Source organism: Pipistrellus kuhlii, unplaced genomic scaffold (genome assembly GCF_014108245.1).
Source record: "Pipistrellus kuhlii isolate mPipKuh1 unplaced genomic scaffold, mPipKuh1.p scaffold_m20_p_3, whole genome shotgun sequence".
NCBI lineage: Eukaryota > Metazoa > Chordata > Mammalia > Chiroptera > Vespertilionidae > Pipistrellus > Pipistrellus kuhlii.
The window spans coordinates 46,398,957-46,411,433 of record NW_023425529.1 but is presented as its reverse complement, the minus strand read 5'-3'; the positions used below and the strand labels follow the sequence as shown (position 1 = coordinate 46,411,433).

At 53.7% G+C, this 12,477-nt stretch overlaps 1 protein-coding gene across 2 annotated transcripts; it reads left to right on the top strand.

Annotated features, from left to right (window-relative positions):
* Window positions 1-676: 676 nt before the first annotated feature.
* PPP1R1A (protein phosphatase 1 regulatory inhibitor subunit 1A) lies at window positions 677-11,983 on the top strand. Of its 2 annotated transcripts, none has more exons than XM_036456865.2 (7): window positions 677-936; window positions 4,541-4,601; window positions 5,540-5,577; window positions 5,855-5,918; window positions 10,211-10,366; window positions 11,244-11,350; window positions 11,854-11,983. In XM_036456865.2, exons 1-7 carry the CDS (start codon window positions 853-855, stop codon window positions 11,857-11,859), a joined length of 516 nt encoding a protein of 171 aa, XP_036312758.1. In that variant the 5' UTR covers window positions 677-852; the 3' UTR covers window positions 11,860-11,983. The 2 variants fall into 2 exon arrangements, with proteins under 2 accessions (XP_036312758.1, XP_036312757.1); XM_036456864.2 differs by having other exon boundaries at window positions 679-936; window positions 11,851-11,983.
* The last annotated feature ends 494 nt before the right edge of the window (window positions 11,984-12,477 follow it).

Below are 12,477 nucleotides of genomic sequence, written 5' to 3'. Positions count from 1 at the left end.
CATAGCGACCGGGCCCCACCCCGGGAGTTTCCCTCTCCATCCCCCAGCATCCTCTCCTCGCAGGCCTTTCACCTGCTTTCCCATCCCCACAATTTAGCAAGCAGAAACAGAAATCTGTTTCACAAGCACTCTTGGCTCGCCACCCCCGTTTCTCCTTCTGCTGAGTCCCAGATGGTCCTCTCTCCCCGGCCCTGTACCCACTGCCATCAGCACTGGGAGAAGGGGCTCTGGGCTCCGGAAAGGGTGTTCGAGGCCCCTTCCCTGCCGCCCAGGGAGCACAGGGCCTGCGCCCACACCCACACCCCCACTCCAGGTTTCCCCCTCCGCCCTAGTGTCTCCTCTGCAGGGAAAGTCCCTGTCCACGTCTAGCCTTAATCCTTCCTGCTGCAAACCTAAGCCCCCTTTTCCTTCTCCGCTTAGGAGACAACCCCCTTTCTCTGTGAGAGGAAGTGGAATCTTTCGCCGTTTGCAGGGCCCCTCCACCTTCCCAGCCCTAAAACCTGCCAGCCGGGCTGGGGGAAGTTCTCGGGTGCTGCTCTCCACCCCCGCCCCCCTCCCCGCCCAGAACTCCGGGGACACCTGCACACCCCGCCCCCCTCGGGGTGGGGACCCCCGCGGCCAGCGGCGCAGCCACGACGGGGTTAAGGCCGGGGGCCGGGGAAGGGAGGGAGGGGGCTGTGAGGGGCGGTGCGGAGCCAATAGGCGGCTGCAGAGTCCCCGAGGCCGCGAGCCGGGAGCCGGGAGCCGGGAGCCTAGCGCCGGGCTGGGGCCGGGCCGGAGCGGAGCGGAGCCGAGAGCGAGCGCGCCCGCCCCAGCCCCGAGTCCCGCGGCCGCGCGGGCCGCCGCCCAGCCATGGAGCCGGACAACAGCCCCCGGAGGATCCAGTTCACCGTCCCGCTGCTGGAGCCGCACCTGGACCCCGAGGCGGCGGAGCAGGTGCGGACAGGGCGGGGCGGCGGGGGGCTCGCCCAGCCGAGGACGAGGGACCCCCCTGAGTGACCGAGCCGAGATGCCCGCCTGGTCCTCCTCCCCGAGCAGAGCAGGGCGCCTCGGAGGGCGGATGCGCTCAGTTTGGGGGTCTCCATCCCCTCCCCCACCGCGGGAGCCACCCGTCCCGACCCTGGCTTCTCCCAGACGGACAGGAGGATAGATGAGCGCCTCCCCTGGACGCTCGTCCCCACAAGGGTCCCTCCTGCCTTCCCAGCCCCGGGGAGGGGCTGCCTGAGGACACGACCCCTCCGGCCTCCGCCCGTCTTGGGTCCTCCACCCAGCCACCCCCTCCGGCGGGCGGGGCCGCCGCGCCCAAGGGTCCCCGCTGCCGCCGGGAGGGGTCAGGGGCGCGGGGAGGTCTCGGAGGGAGCCCGGGGGCTGTAGGTAGAGGCGTGGAAAGAAGCGCAATAGCCCGCCCGGTCCTCTCCTAACGGGGGCGAGCCTACTGGGTCCCAGAGAGTGAGAAGGCGAAGGGGATGGGGAGCACGGGGAGGGGAGGGCTGGGGCTTTGAGGAGAGGGGTGGTCCCGGCTGCAGGCTGAGGCTCCCCTTGCTGCAAGTCTGGACACGTGGGTCCTTTTTTCCCCAACTCCTGCCCTTCGGAGCGGGCAGTGGGGGTGGCAGGGAGAGAAGCCACAGGAGGGGCTTTCGAGGGACCAGGGTTCAAGTGGAGCTGCGGCGGGCAGGGGAGAAGCGCTGTGCTAGCCCTGGCTGGAGGGGTGGGAGTCCAGAGCCCGGCCCAGCCTCCTGGCCTGGCCTATTTTTAGCTCAGAGCAGCCTGGCAGAGGCGGCGGCAGCCTAGGAGAGTGTGTGAGCAAGTGTGTGTCTCTCGGGGACAGAGCGTGAGCGGAGAGGATGGCCACCCGCGGTCACTACTACCGCCTGTTGGCCGGGGATTTGCTCATTTCTCCACCTCCTCCGTGTCCTCTGTCCATTTGCCTGGGCATCGCTCTCCCTAAAGAGCATCCATTCCCACAAGGCCAGTTCTCTACATCCCCCAACTGGCTGCCAGGGCCCTGCTGGCCTCCCCACGTGAGAAAACACTGACCGCTCAGGGGGGCTGACAGAGTGTTCTTTCTGTTGACCCAGCTGGTTGGTAGAACCAGGTCTGGATGGGAAGGCAAAGGGAAGGTACACACTCTCTCCCTATCACTTCAGCTTCCCAAGTGTGGGTAAGGGCTAGGTCCCTGGGCCCCCATCCTCTCTCTGGCCTGGGGGAGCCACATCTCCGGGTCTCTGAGGTGGCACAGGAGAGGGAGGGACTGTGGGAGACTTCCAAGCTCCTGGGGATGAGGAGGGTGGAGAGCCAGAGACATGGGCAGTGTTCGCTGGGGTCAGGAGAAAGGCTCTGGTGCCTGCAGACAGGGGACTGGCCCAGATAACCTCAGAGCCAGGAAGAAAGGGCCTGAAAGGGTGGAATGTGGGGGTTAGGGGGTGAGGGGTGAGGTTTCAAGCAGATATGCCTTCCATGGGTACAAACAGGTATCACTACCTGACACCTGCCTCCGTGTGGTGTGAGAGGAGGCAGGTGTCGGTGTGTTGGGAGTTGAGGGGGAGGCCAGCTGGACTGGGGGTGTAGTGTAGGGGCAGGGGAGAAGGAGGAGTCTATGCTGAGGAGCCAGAGGGAAAACGAGAGCTGGGCCTTGAGCCTGCTTTTCTCTGATCTTCAGAAAGCTGTCTGCCAAGCCTGAAATTTCACCTGCAGTCTAACCTCAGCCTCTCCTGCTGTGTTATCCAAGCATGCAGGCAAAACGCTCCGGGTTTGGCAGGAGATCCTATCCCAGGCTGACAAGGGGGGGCGGGGGGGGGGGACAAAAACAACAACAAAAAACTCCAAAGATCTGCATTAGGGAGCTCAGGGTGGCAGGGGGTGAGGGGTGCCGTTGGCATGCCAGGTTTGAAGGTAAATCAGAGGCTGAGGTCTTTGAGAGCTGAGGTCTGGGTGTGTGGAGGAGAGAAAAGAGCACACCCGGTTCAGGTGCCTGGGAGGTGCTTCGGAAAGTCTGACTCTGCTCCCTCACAATCCTCAAGGACACGGAGTGCTGAGAAATCTTGTCCAAGGCGAGGGAATTGGCTGAGGACAGGATCGCAGAACCCTGCTGCCCTTTCAGCCTCTCCCTCTCAGGTTCCCAGCTCCCACTCACGGGTCCCCGCCCTCTCCGGGTCTCTTTCCCAGCCCGCCCCCTCCCTCGGAGCAGAGCGAACTGGAGAGGAGCCCCCTCCTGGGAGAAGGATGGCCCCCACCCACACGCACGAAGCCCACATGCCTGCCTGCTGGCACCCCGCACACTTGCACCAGGAATAGCTAGAGACGGACTCAGCGAACGTGTGTGCGGTGTGCGCATATAGGCGGCGTGGCGCGCACACACATGGACTGGTAGTGCCAGGCACCTTGAAATCTCACCAGAACAGATGCCACCGGATTATCCTGCCTCAACATACCCCACTCTGTGCGTCCCATGTCTTCCTCTCAGACTGGCACCGCCCCTCCTGCTGTGGCTGATACCCAATTTGGGAGCACAGAGGAGGGCAGGCATCTCACCACCTTCACCCCCAACGGTAGTAATACGAAGTAATGGGCACACGGAGATGGGGATTGGATCATTCAGTGTCCTCACCCTCCTCCTCTTAGCTATGAATAATTTCAGCCCTTTTCCCAGTCCCATTAGCCTTCCCTCCCTCCTGCTGGACTCCAACCCCACCTTTACCCTCTCTTCCAAGCTCCTACACCCTCCAAAGAAACTGGGGGAAAAAACTACATGTCCCAAGAGTCCTTGAACCAACTTCAACAACAATCAACTTTATTGGCGGCATGACAAAAGAACAGCAACAGGGAAAGGGGCTCAGAGGCCCAGCAATCAGCTCTTACACGTTACTTTCTTAGAATGACACCTGGAACTCAGGATAAGCTTTTCCAGCTGGCCAGAGTCCTGCCTAGGATTCCTCATTTCTATTTCCCGGAACAAGGACTTTCACAGACACGTTTCCTAACAAACCAGAGAGGCAATCTGTCTGAGAACAGGGACAACATTAGGGAGTGAGGAGCATAGGCCAGGGAGATGCATATTCAGACCTGCCTGTTCTGTGTGGTCCCCAGGCTGGGTGGGGATTGGGGGGTGTGCTCTGCTGGTGCTGATCCACAAAGGGTTAATGTTCCCTTGGGGGGTGGGCTGGGAGACAGAGGGAGAGCCTGGCACCTCCTGGGTTATTTCTGATCATTGATCCAGGATGGACGGAAAGACAGTGGGCCAGAGATCGATGCACAGAGCAGATATAACTGCTGAGATGGATAGCCAGGGCCAGGACTGGGGCTGGGGGAGAGGGGGAGGGGTGGATTCAGAGACAGAAAAAGGAGAAGGGGATGCAGAAAGGGGGGTGGTCTCTTGGGTCCCCTAACAGAGAGGGATGAGCACAGGAAAGTCCACCTTGGGGCCGCGGGTCCTGTGTGACAGTATTGTTGGAGGTGTGCTAACTGGCTGACCTGATTACATTGCTGAGTGGTATTGGGTGGGGCTTTGATGCCTCCACATGTACTTGACCTCTTCCTTCAGATTCGGAGGCGTCGGCCCACCCCTGCTACACTTGTGCTGACCAGTGACCAGTCATCCCCAGGTAACCCCAGGAGTGGGTCCCTGAAGGGGGTGGGGGCTGCCGAAGACAGCGGGGTCCGGTGAGGGACGGTGGGTGCAGGATAGAAGGGCAGGTCTGAGAAGTCAGAGAGATCCTCACTCCTGGAGGGGAAAAGTGGTGGCTGGATTAGCAGGAGGATTTCCTCTGCTCTGGGAAGTGGAGCAACACTAGGAAGGGGAGGGAGACCACCTGGTTCCTAAGCCCTCAGGAATTGGGGTGGTCAACGGAGTGCTGGTTGCTTCGCAACAGCCTTCCAGGTTTCTCCAGCAACTGAGACACTGCTGCCCCCACCCCCAGAGGCTGTGACAGCTGTGAGGAGGAGGGACTGCCTCAAGCAGCCATCTCCACAGCCCCCAGAGGGGAAAGGGGAAGTTAGAAAAAGCAGCTGGGAGCAGCTGGCATTCTGGTCACCAGTGTCCCCATCAAGGTCTGGGGAGAGAGCAAGGTCTCGGGGAATGTCACGGGGAGCTTGACAGGGGAGTGGAAAAGAAGTGGACATGCTTATCAGCTAGCCGGGAATTCAGGATGCGAGTCTCTCCTTGCCTCCAACCAGTGAGAATGATTGCACCTTCCTGGCCCCTGCGCGGGATCCATTTGCTGTTCTTTTTCCAATGTTCCCTCATATGCAGCAAAGGGACCACAAATCCCGGCACCTCCGGGTCTGATGCAAGGATGCAGACACAGATAAACCCATAGGGTCAAGGACGGGATTAGATGCAGGGGTAAAGCCAGCCAGCAGAGCAGGAGGAAGCTGGGAGGAGAAGGCCTGGGCAGCCGCCAGGGCTAACTGCCTGGGGGCAGATGTGAGGGACACATCAGGAAGGAGGTGATTGCAGAGGCTCTTCCCCTTGGAAGTCAGCTCGTGGGGTCCCTCTGATTATCCCATCCTCATCACTTTCTCCTTTCTCTGTTTCCCTCAGAGATAGATGAAGACCGGATCCCCAATCCCCTTCTCAAGGTGAGCTGGCCCCTCCCACTCAGCCCAGCCCTGGGAACCCACAGACTCACTAAGAACACTCCATCTACAGAACCTTTGAGTTCCTCTGCCCTGCACCCCCAATTGTGCATGTGTACACATTTCCCCATCATGTCCCCCACGCCCTCCTGGCTCACCATTGTGGGGGCTGGAGAAGCTTTCTGAAGTCCACCCCCACCCCCAATTGCAAACCAAAAGCATGAGAAGGCAGAGGAGGCAGGTAAGAGGGCCGGCACCCACTGTGTTCTGTTGTTCACAGTCCACTTTGTCCATGTCTCCACGGCAACGGAAGAAGGTGACGAGGACCACACCTACAATGAAAGGTTTGGAAGATCCTTCCCAACCCTTTCCCCCCCCCCATCACCATTTATCCCCCATATATCCTCTTTCACCTCTGCCCACCCCCAATTCCTCTCATCTCTTTCTTCCCCTCTGAGCCAGAGATTGTGCAGTTGACCTAATGCCCCTTTGGAAAGAATCCTTGAGAAGTCATGAAGTCTGTCGTTATTATTGTGGGGTTGTTGCTAGAGAAACTGGAGTTGGCTTCCAGCTCTATTTCCCAACTAGCTGAGTGGCCTTCTTAACCTACTGAGCCCCAAATACAACCTCGCTATAGCAGTTAAGCAAAAGAAAATATGTGAGCTCACCCTGCAAAGGGTGTAATGCTCAATTTTTTTTCAATTACAGTTGACATTCAGTATTATTTTATACTAGAGGCCCGGTGCATGAAATTTGTGCATGGTGGGGGAGAGGGTCCCTCAGCCTGCAATGATGCCAGAATCCTGCGCCCCATCCAGCCTCTGGCCAGAGGCCCACCTGCCCACCTCCCTCTCTCCGAAGGCCAGGGCACGCAGGACACTAGGGCTCTTGGCCAGGGCAGCATCGCCAGCATCCAGCGCCCTAGCCACTATGGGTGCCGCCATCTTTATGAACGAGTGATGGTTAATTTATATATCACCCTTTTATTAGATAGGATTGGTTTCAGGTATAGCATAGTGATTAAGCATGTATATAATTTACAAAGTGATCCCCTGATAATTTCAATACCCACTTGGCACCATGCATAGCTATTACAATATTATTGACTATTTCCTATGTTGTATTTTACATCTCCGTGACTATATTGTACCTGCCAATTTGTACTTCCTTATCACTTCACCTTTTTCACCTGGCACCCCAATCCATTCCCATTTGGCAAGCATCACTTTATTCTCTGTATCTAAGAGTCTGTTTCTGTTTTGTTTGTCCAGTTATTTCTTTCAATTCCACATGTAAGAGGAATTCATATGATATTTGTCTTTATCTGGCTTATTTCATTTAGTATAATATCTTTTAGGTCCATCCATGTTGTCACAAATGATAAAATTTCATTCTTTTTTATGGCCATCTAATGTTCCATTGTGTATTTGTACTACATCTTTATCTAATCATCTATTACTGGGCACTTAAATTGCTTCCATATCTTGGCTAATATATAGATAGATAGATAAATAGATAGAGAGGTAATATTCAAAATAGACAGGATGCTGAACGTCACGATCGCTCAGGAGGAGGTTGCACATGCAGGTGGGAGGGGACTGCATACATGGTGAGGCCAGCCACGGATGGCACAGGCCCACAGAGGACGGGGCCTGCCAGCCACAGTGTGCCGGCTGTCCCGCCTCCACACGTGAGCTGCAGAGGAAACACCTTTTCTGACGGCTCACTGGCTAAACTCCCGTACACGACTCGCAGTGTTCTTGGTAACTTAGGTAATGATAATCCAAGAAGGAAATCTAGGGTTTTATCCACCTCATTCCTGGAAGAAAAAACAAAGGCCCACTGCTGTAGGGGCTTAGAAATGTCATATCCTGCCCTAGCTGGTTTGGCTCATTGGACAAAGCCTCAGCCTGCTGACCACAGGGTCCGAGTTCGATTCTGGTCAAGGGCATATACTTAGGTTGCAGGCTCCTGACCAAGGCCTAGATCAGGGCTCATGCAGGAGGCAACCAATTGAAGTGTCCCTCTCACATTGATGTTTCTCTCTGTCTTTCCCTCTTTCTTCTATGCTCTCTAAAAATCAATGGAAAAATATACTCAGGTGAGGAGAGAGAAAGAAAGAGGGAGAGAGGGAGGGAGGGAGGGAGGGAGAGAGAGAGAGAGAGAGAGAGAGAGAGAGAGAGAGAGAGAGAAATGTCATATCCTATGAAACAGACATCTTGAAAATGCCTAAAAAAAAGTTGTCATTTTTTTTGTGGTGAAGAGACTGAAGTCCATGTTGATGAAAACATCTTGGCAGCTGTGGCAGCTGGCATTGGCAGCAGCAGTGGGGTGATGGGGGTGGCACCTTCCCCTGATCAGCCCAGTTGCCTCCTGCAGAGGAGGCCAGACTGCAGCTTAGGCCCACTCCCCAGGGAGTGGGCCTAAGCTATGAGTAGGACATCCCCTGAGGACTCCCAGATTGGAGAGGGTTCAGGTAGGGCTCAGAGACCCTCCCCATGGTGCACAAATTTTGTGCACCAGGCCTCTAGTATATAATAAAAGAGTAATGTGCAAATTGACCCTAGTGGTGGAGCTACCAGGAATGACCAGTCACTATAACACACACTAACCACCAGGGGGCAGACGAACAACACAGGAGCTGCCCCCTGGTGGTCAGTGCACTTCCACAGTGGGAGAATCGCTCAGCCAGAAGCTAGCTCACAGGAGCCTCTCCTGCCTCCACAGCAGCACTAAGGATGTCCAACTGATGTCCAATCCTCTGGGGAGCAGGCCTAAGCTGGCAGGTGGACATCCCCCAAAGGGTCCCGGCTGCCAGAGGGATGTCCAACTGCCAGCTTAGGCCCAATCCCCCAGGCCTATGCCTGCAAGTGGACATCCCCCGAGGGGTCCCAGACTGAAAGAGGGCACAGGCTGGACTGAGGGACCCTCCCACCCCCACCCCCAAGTGCACAAATTTTTGTGCACCAGGCCTCTAGTTGTAAATAATGCTGCAATGAACAAAGGGGTGCATATATCTTTCAAATTAGTGTTTTGGATTTCTTCAGGTAAGTACCCAGAAATAAAATCTCTGGGTTATAGGCAGTTTCACATTTAATTTTTTGAGGACCCTTCATACTGTTTTCCACAACAGATGCACTATTTTGCATTCCCACCAACAGTGCAAGAAAGTTCTCTTTTCTCCACATCCTCAACAATACTCATTGTTGGTTGGTTTATTGGTGATAGCCATTCTGACAGATGTGAGGTGATATTTCATTGTGGTTTTAATTGGCATTTTTCTGATTACTAGTGACATTGAGCATCTTCTCATGTATCTATTGGCCATCTGTGTGTCCTCTTTGAAGAAATGTCTCTTCAAGTCCTCTGCCCATTTTTTTATTGAGTTGTTTGGGGGTTGTTTTTGGTGTTTAGTTGTATGAGTTCTTTGTAAATTTTGGATATTAACCCCTTATAGGATATATCATTGGCAAATATCTTAAAATTAGATATTTTTAGTGGGTTGTCTTTTCATTTTGTTGGTGGTTTCCTTCACTGTGCCAAAATTTTTTTAGTTTATAGTCCCATTTGTTTGTTTTTGCTTTTGTTTCTCTTGCCTAAGTAGATAGATTCGGGGGGGGGGGGGGGGGGGGGCGGGGATTCAGTGGGTTGTCTTTTCATTTTGTTGGTGGTTTCCTTCACTGTGCCAAAATTTTTTTAGTTTATAGTCCCATTTTTTTGTTTTTGCTTTTGTTTCTCTTGCCTAAGTAGATATATCGGGGGGGTGGGGGGGAATATTACTAAGAGTAATGTTAGAGAGTTTATGCTTGTGTTTTCTTTTAGTTATATGGTTTTGGGTTTTACATTTAAGTCTTTGATCTATTTTGAGTTTATTATTTTATATGGTGTAAGAAAGTGATCTAGTTTTGTACTGGGGTGGGGGTTGCGTGTATCTGTCCAGTTTTCCCAGCACCATTTATTGAATAGACTAATTTTACCCCACTATCTGTTCTTGCCCCCTTTGTCATATATTTATGACCATATAGGTTTTTTCTGGCCTCTATTCTGTTCCATTGGTCTGTGTGTCTCTTTTTATGCCAGCACTATGTTGTTCTGATTTCAAATATTTTTTTCTCTAACTTGAGTCTTTTCTCTGGCCCCCACGGGAGACCCAAGTATCCCAACAAGTTAGAGCTTTTTGTTCTTAAAGGCTCTTCCCTACACCTTACTTGCTATTTAAAAAAAAAAAAAAATTAATTGTTTTTAGAAAGAGAGGAAGGGCTAGGGAGAAAGAGAGAGTGAGAGAAACATCAATGTAAGAAATAAACATCGATCAGTTGCCTCCCATATGCACCCCTACTGGAAATCAAACTTACAACCAGGGTATGGGCACTGACCGACCTGGAATTGAACCAGCAGCCTTTCAGGACAACGCTCAACCAACTGAACCACGCCGGCCAGGGCACCTTTGTAGGAAATATGTCTTATTGTCTAGCTTCAGTCCCTCCTAATTGCCTAGCGAATGTCCCTCTATGTCCAGATCTCAGGGGATGGCAGTGTGTGGTAGCTGCTCAGTGTGGTTGTTGAAGCTGAATGTTCACAGAGGAGGCTCTGAGCAGTCATGTCCAATGTTCCCTCCTTTTCTCTGCACCCCCAGAGCTTCAGATGATGGTTGAACATCACCTGGGACAACAGCAACAGGGAGAGGAACCTGAGGGAGCCGCTGAGAGCACAGGGACCCAGGAGACCTGCCCACCTGAGACCGCAGACACACCAGCGGGGTCAAGGCTGGGCGCCTCTGGGGAAGCACAAAGTATGTTCCAAGAGGAGGCAAGCTTGTTGTGGGAAGGAGTCCAGCCGTAGCCAGAACTATCTTCAGAATATGGCTATGTCTGCACGTATTGGATGTATTTGCATCTCTTCACCTTTCCTTACCAAGTGACCCCAACCCCTCCCAACTGGCCTTCAGAGCTCCCTCTTGTGGCTGAATGTGGGGAGCTCACCATAATGAGAAGAGCACTCACAGGCTAGAATCCCAGCTCTGCCTCTTTCCCAGCCCAGAGGCCTCGAGAAACTTAACCTCCGTCTGTAAAATGATAATGATGGTGCCTGTTTCACTGGTAGTTTGTGAAAAATTAAATGAACCTGCCCAGAAGCTGGCACATACAAAGCATGCACTAAGTGGAAACTGCTGGGGGTACTGTTAATACATGTCCATAGTCCCTTCACCCAATGATTCCAGAAGTCAGAATTTTTCTAATTTTATGAAGGTGCTACAGTAGGTATACTGTATATTATGTAGTATCCCCAGCAGTGCACCCTGTCATCAAACACATTAATATTTCCGCAGTGAAATGAATGGTCCTGCTAATTGGGCTAAGTCGACTATAATAGCTTCATATCAGTTCAGTTCAGATTTCGCCACACGTGGAGATTGTACCCAAATTTGAAAACCTTTTTTTGGATGGTTTTTTTTCCTTATCTTTTTTATTAAAAATATTTTTAAACATAATGATTCTTTAGTAGAAATTGTAATCAGAGAAACCCCTGCTGTTCTGCCTGATTGCCTGGGTTTATTATTTGGTCTTACCTCCTCTCGGGTCCTTGGAGTATGGGGTGGGAGAGCACTGCCCCCTCTACCAGCCCTCATGAATACCCCGTCTCCCCCCACCCTCACTTTCCCTCCTTAGAGCTTGCAGAATCCACCCCAAACACTCAGGAGAGGGGCAGTGAGAAACCCAGCACAGACGAACTCTCGACCCATATACCACCACCGGGGTCCCAGGGAGCCAACTCGGTAAGCTGCCCATGCTGGGCTTTGGGTCTACAGGAGAGCAGCTGTATGGGTAAAGGCGAGGGCTGAGATCTGGACTCGGGGAAGTGGGAACAGAGCACCAGCGTTGGTCCCTGAAGAGCTATTCTGCAGGGCAAGAGGGTGGACAAATGAGAAGCTGCAGCAGAAGGGGCTGAGGTTAGACTCGAGTTAGGACTTCCAGCTCCTGGAACAGGTGATGGAAATAGGCCAGGGGTTTTCCGACAAAGGGCACGTGGAGCCCTCAGCTGTCCAGGCTAATGAGCAGTGGTCCCGCCTGGAGTGGAGGCATTGACGGAATGACCGCGTGAGCTTCGAGGTGACAGTCCTCCCTCCCCTGCGTAGACTGGACAAGGGGCAGGAGCTGGTGTCAGACATCAGAAATTAGATACTTGACTAATGGGGTGGTTGGCAGACCAGCTCGGGAGGCAGCACAGGCCTGTGGCCTCTCACTCACCCTCTCTTTCTATCCTCTCTCCCCACAGCAGGTCTGAGAGGGAAGGAGAGATCCTGGGCACAAGCCTGCAGCTGGGAGTGCATGGACACTGGATGTGTTTCTTATTTCTTCACTTTGGGGGAAATCTCTTGTTTTTAAAAAGTGATAAATTTGGTGTTAGACCCTTGGTATTTTCTTTCTTCCCCAACTTGGAGAATCTTTCCTCGCTCCCCTCTGGTCCCGCCCTCTCTACAGCCCCCTACCCTGTGCCTGGTTGCAAGGGGGCAGAAGACTTCAGAAGGGGGTTCTTCTCCATCCCTGCCTTACTTTCTGCGGGAAGAGAAGCGGGGGGGAGGGAGGGGGGGAGGGCACATAGATGGGAGGACTAAATTCCAGGGTACCAAGAGGAAAGAAATGCCCCCGTTTCTCTTTTCCTCTTGAAGAAAAGATAGCGCTGCCAGGCGGGGCTGCCCTGCAGCTGCGAACCTTGGAGCTCTGAGTCTAACTGTGACTTTGTGTGAGCACCATCTGCTGGACAAAACGGAGAACTGCAGCCTGGCGCGGCCCATGGGAAAGAGGGGGTGGTGTGTTGTGCGGTGCCTCCTCGCTTGCCCCCCAAGCTTCGGTGATTCTGAAACTTCCACCTGTGAGGAGACCACCACCCCTATCCCAACCT

Excerpts from the sequence above, each read along its gene's own strand:
- PPP1R1A (XM_036456864.2), top strand. The coding sequence starts at position 853 with ATGGAGCCGGACAACAGCCCCCGGAGGATCCAGTTCACCGTCCCGCTG. Across the intron at positions 4,602-5,539 it reads CAGTGACCAGTCATCCCCAG|AGATAGATGAAGACCGGATC; the intron begins GTAACCCCAGGA and ends TGTTTCCCTCAG. Across the intron at positions 5,919-10,210 it reads GACCACACCTACAATGAAAG|AGCTTCAGATGATGGTTGAA; the intron begins GTTTGGAAGATC and ends CTGCACCCCCAG.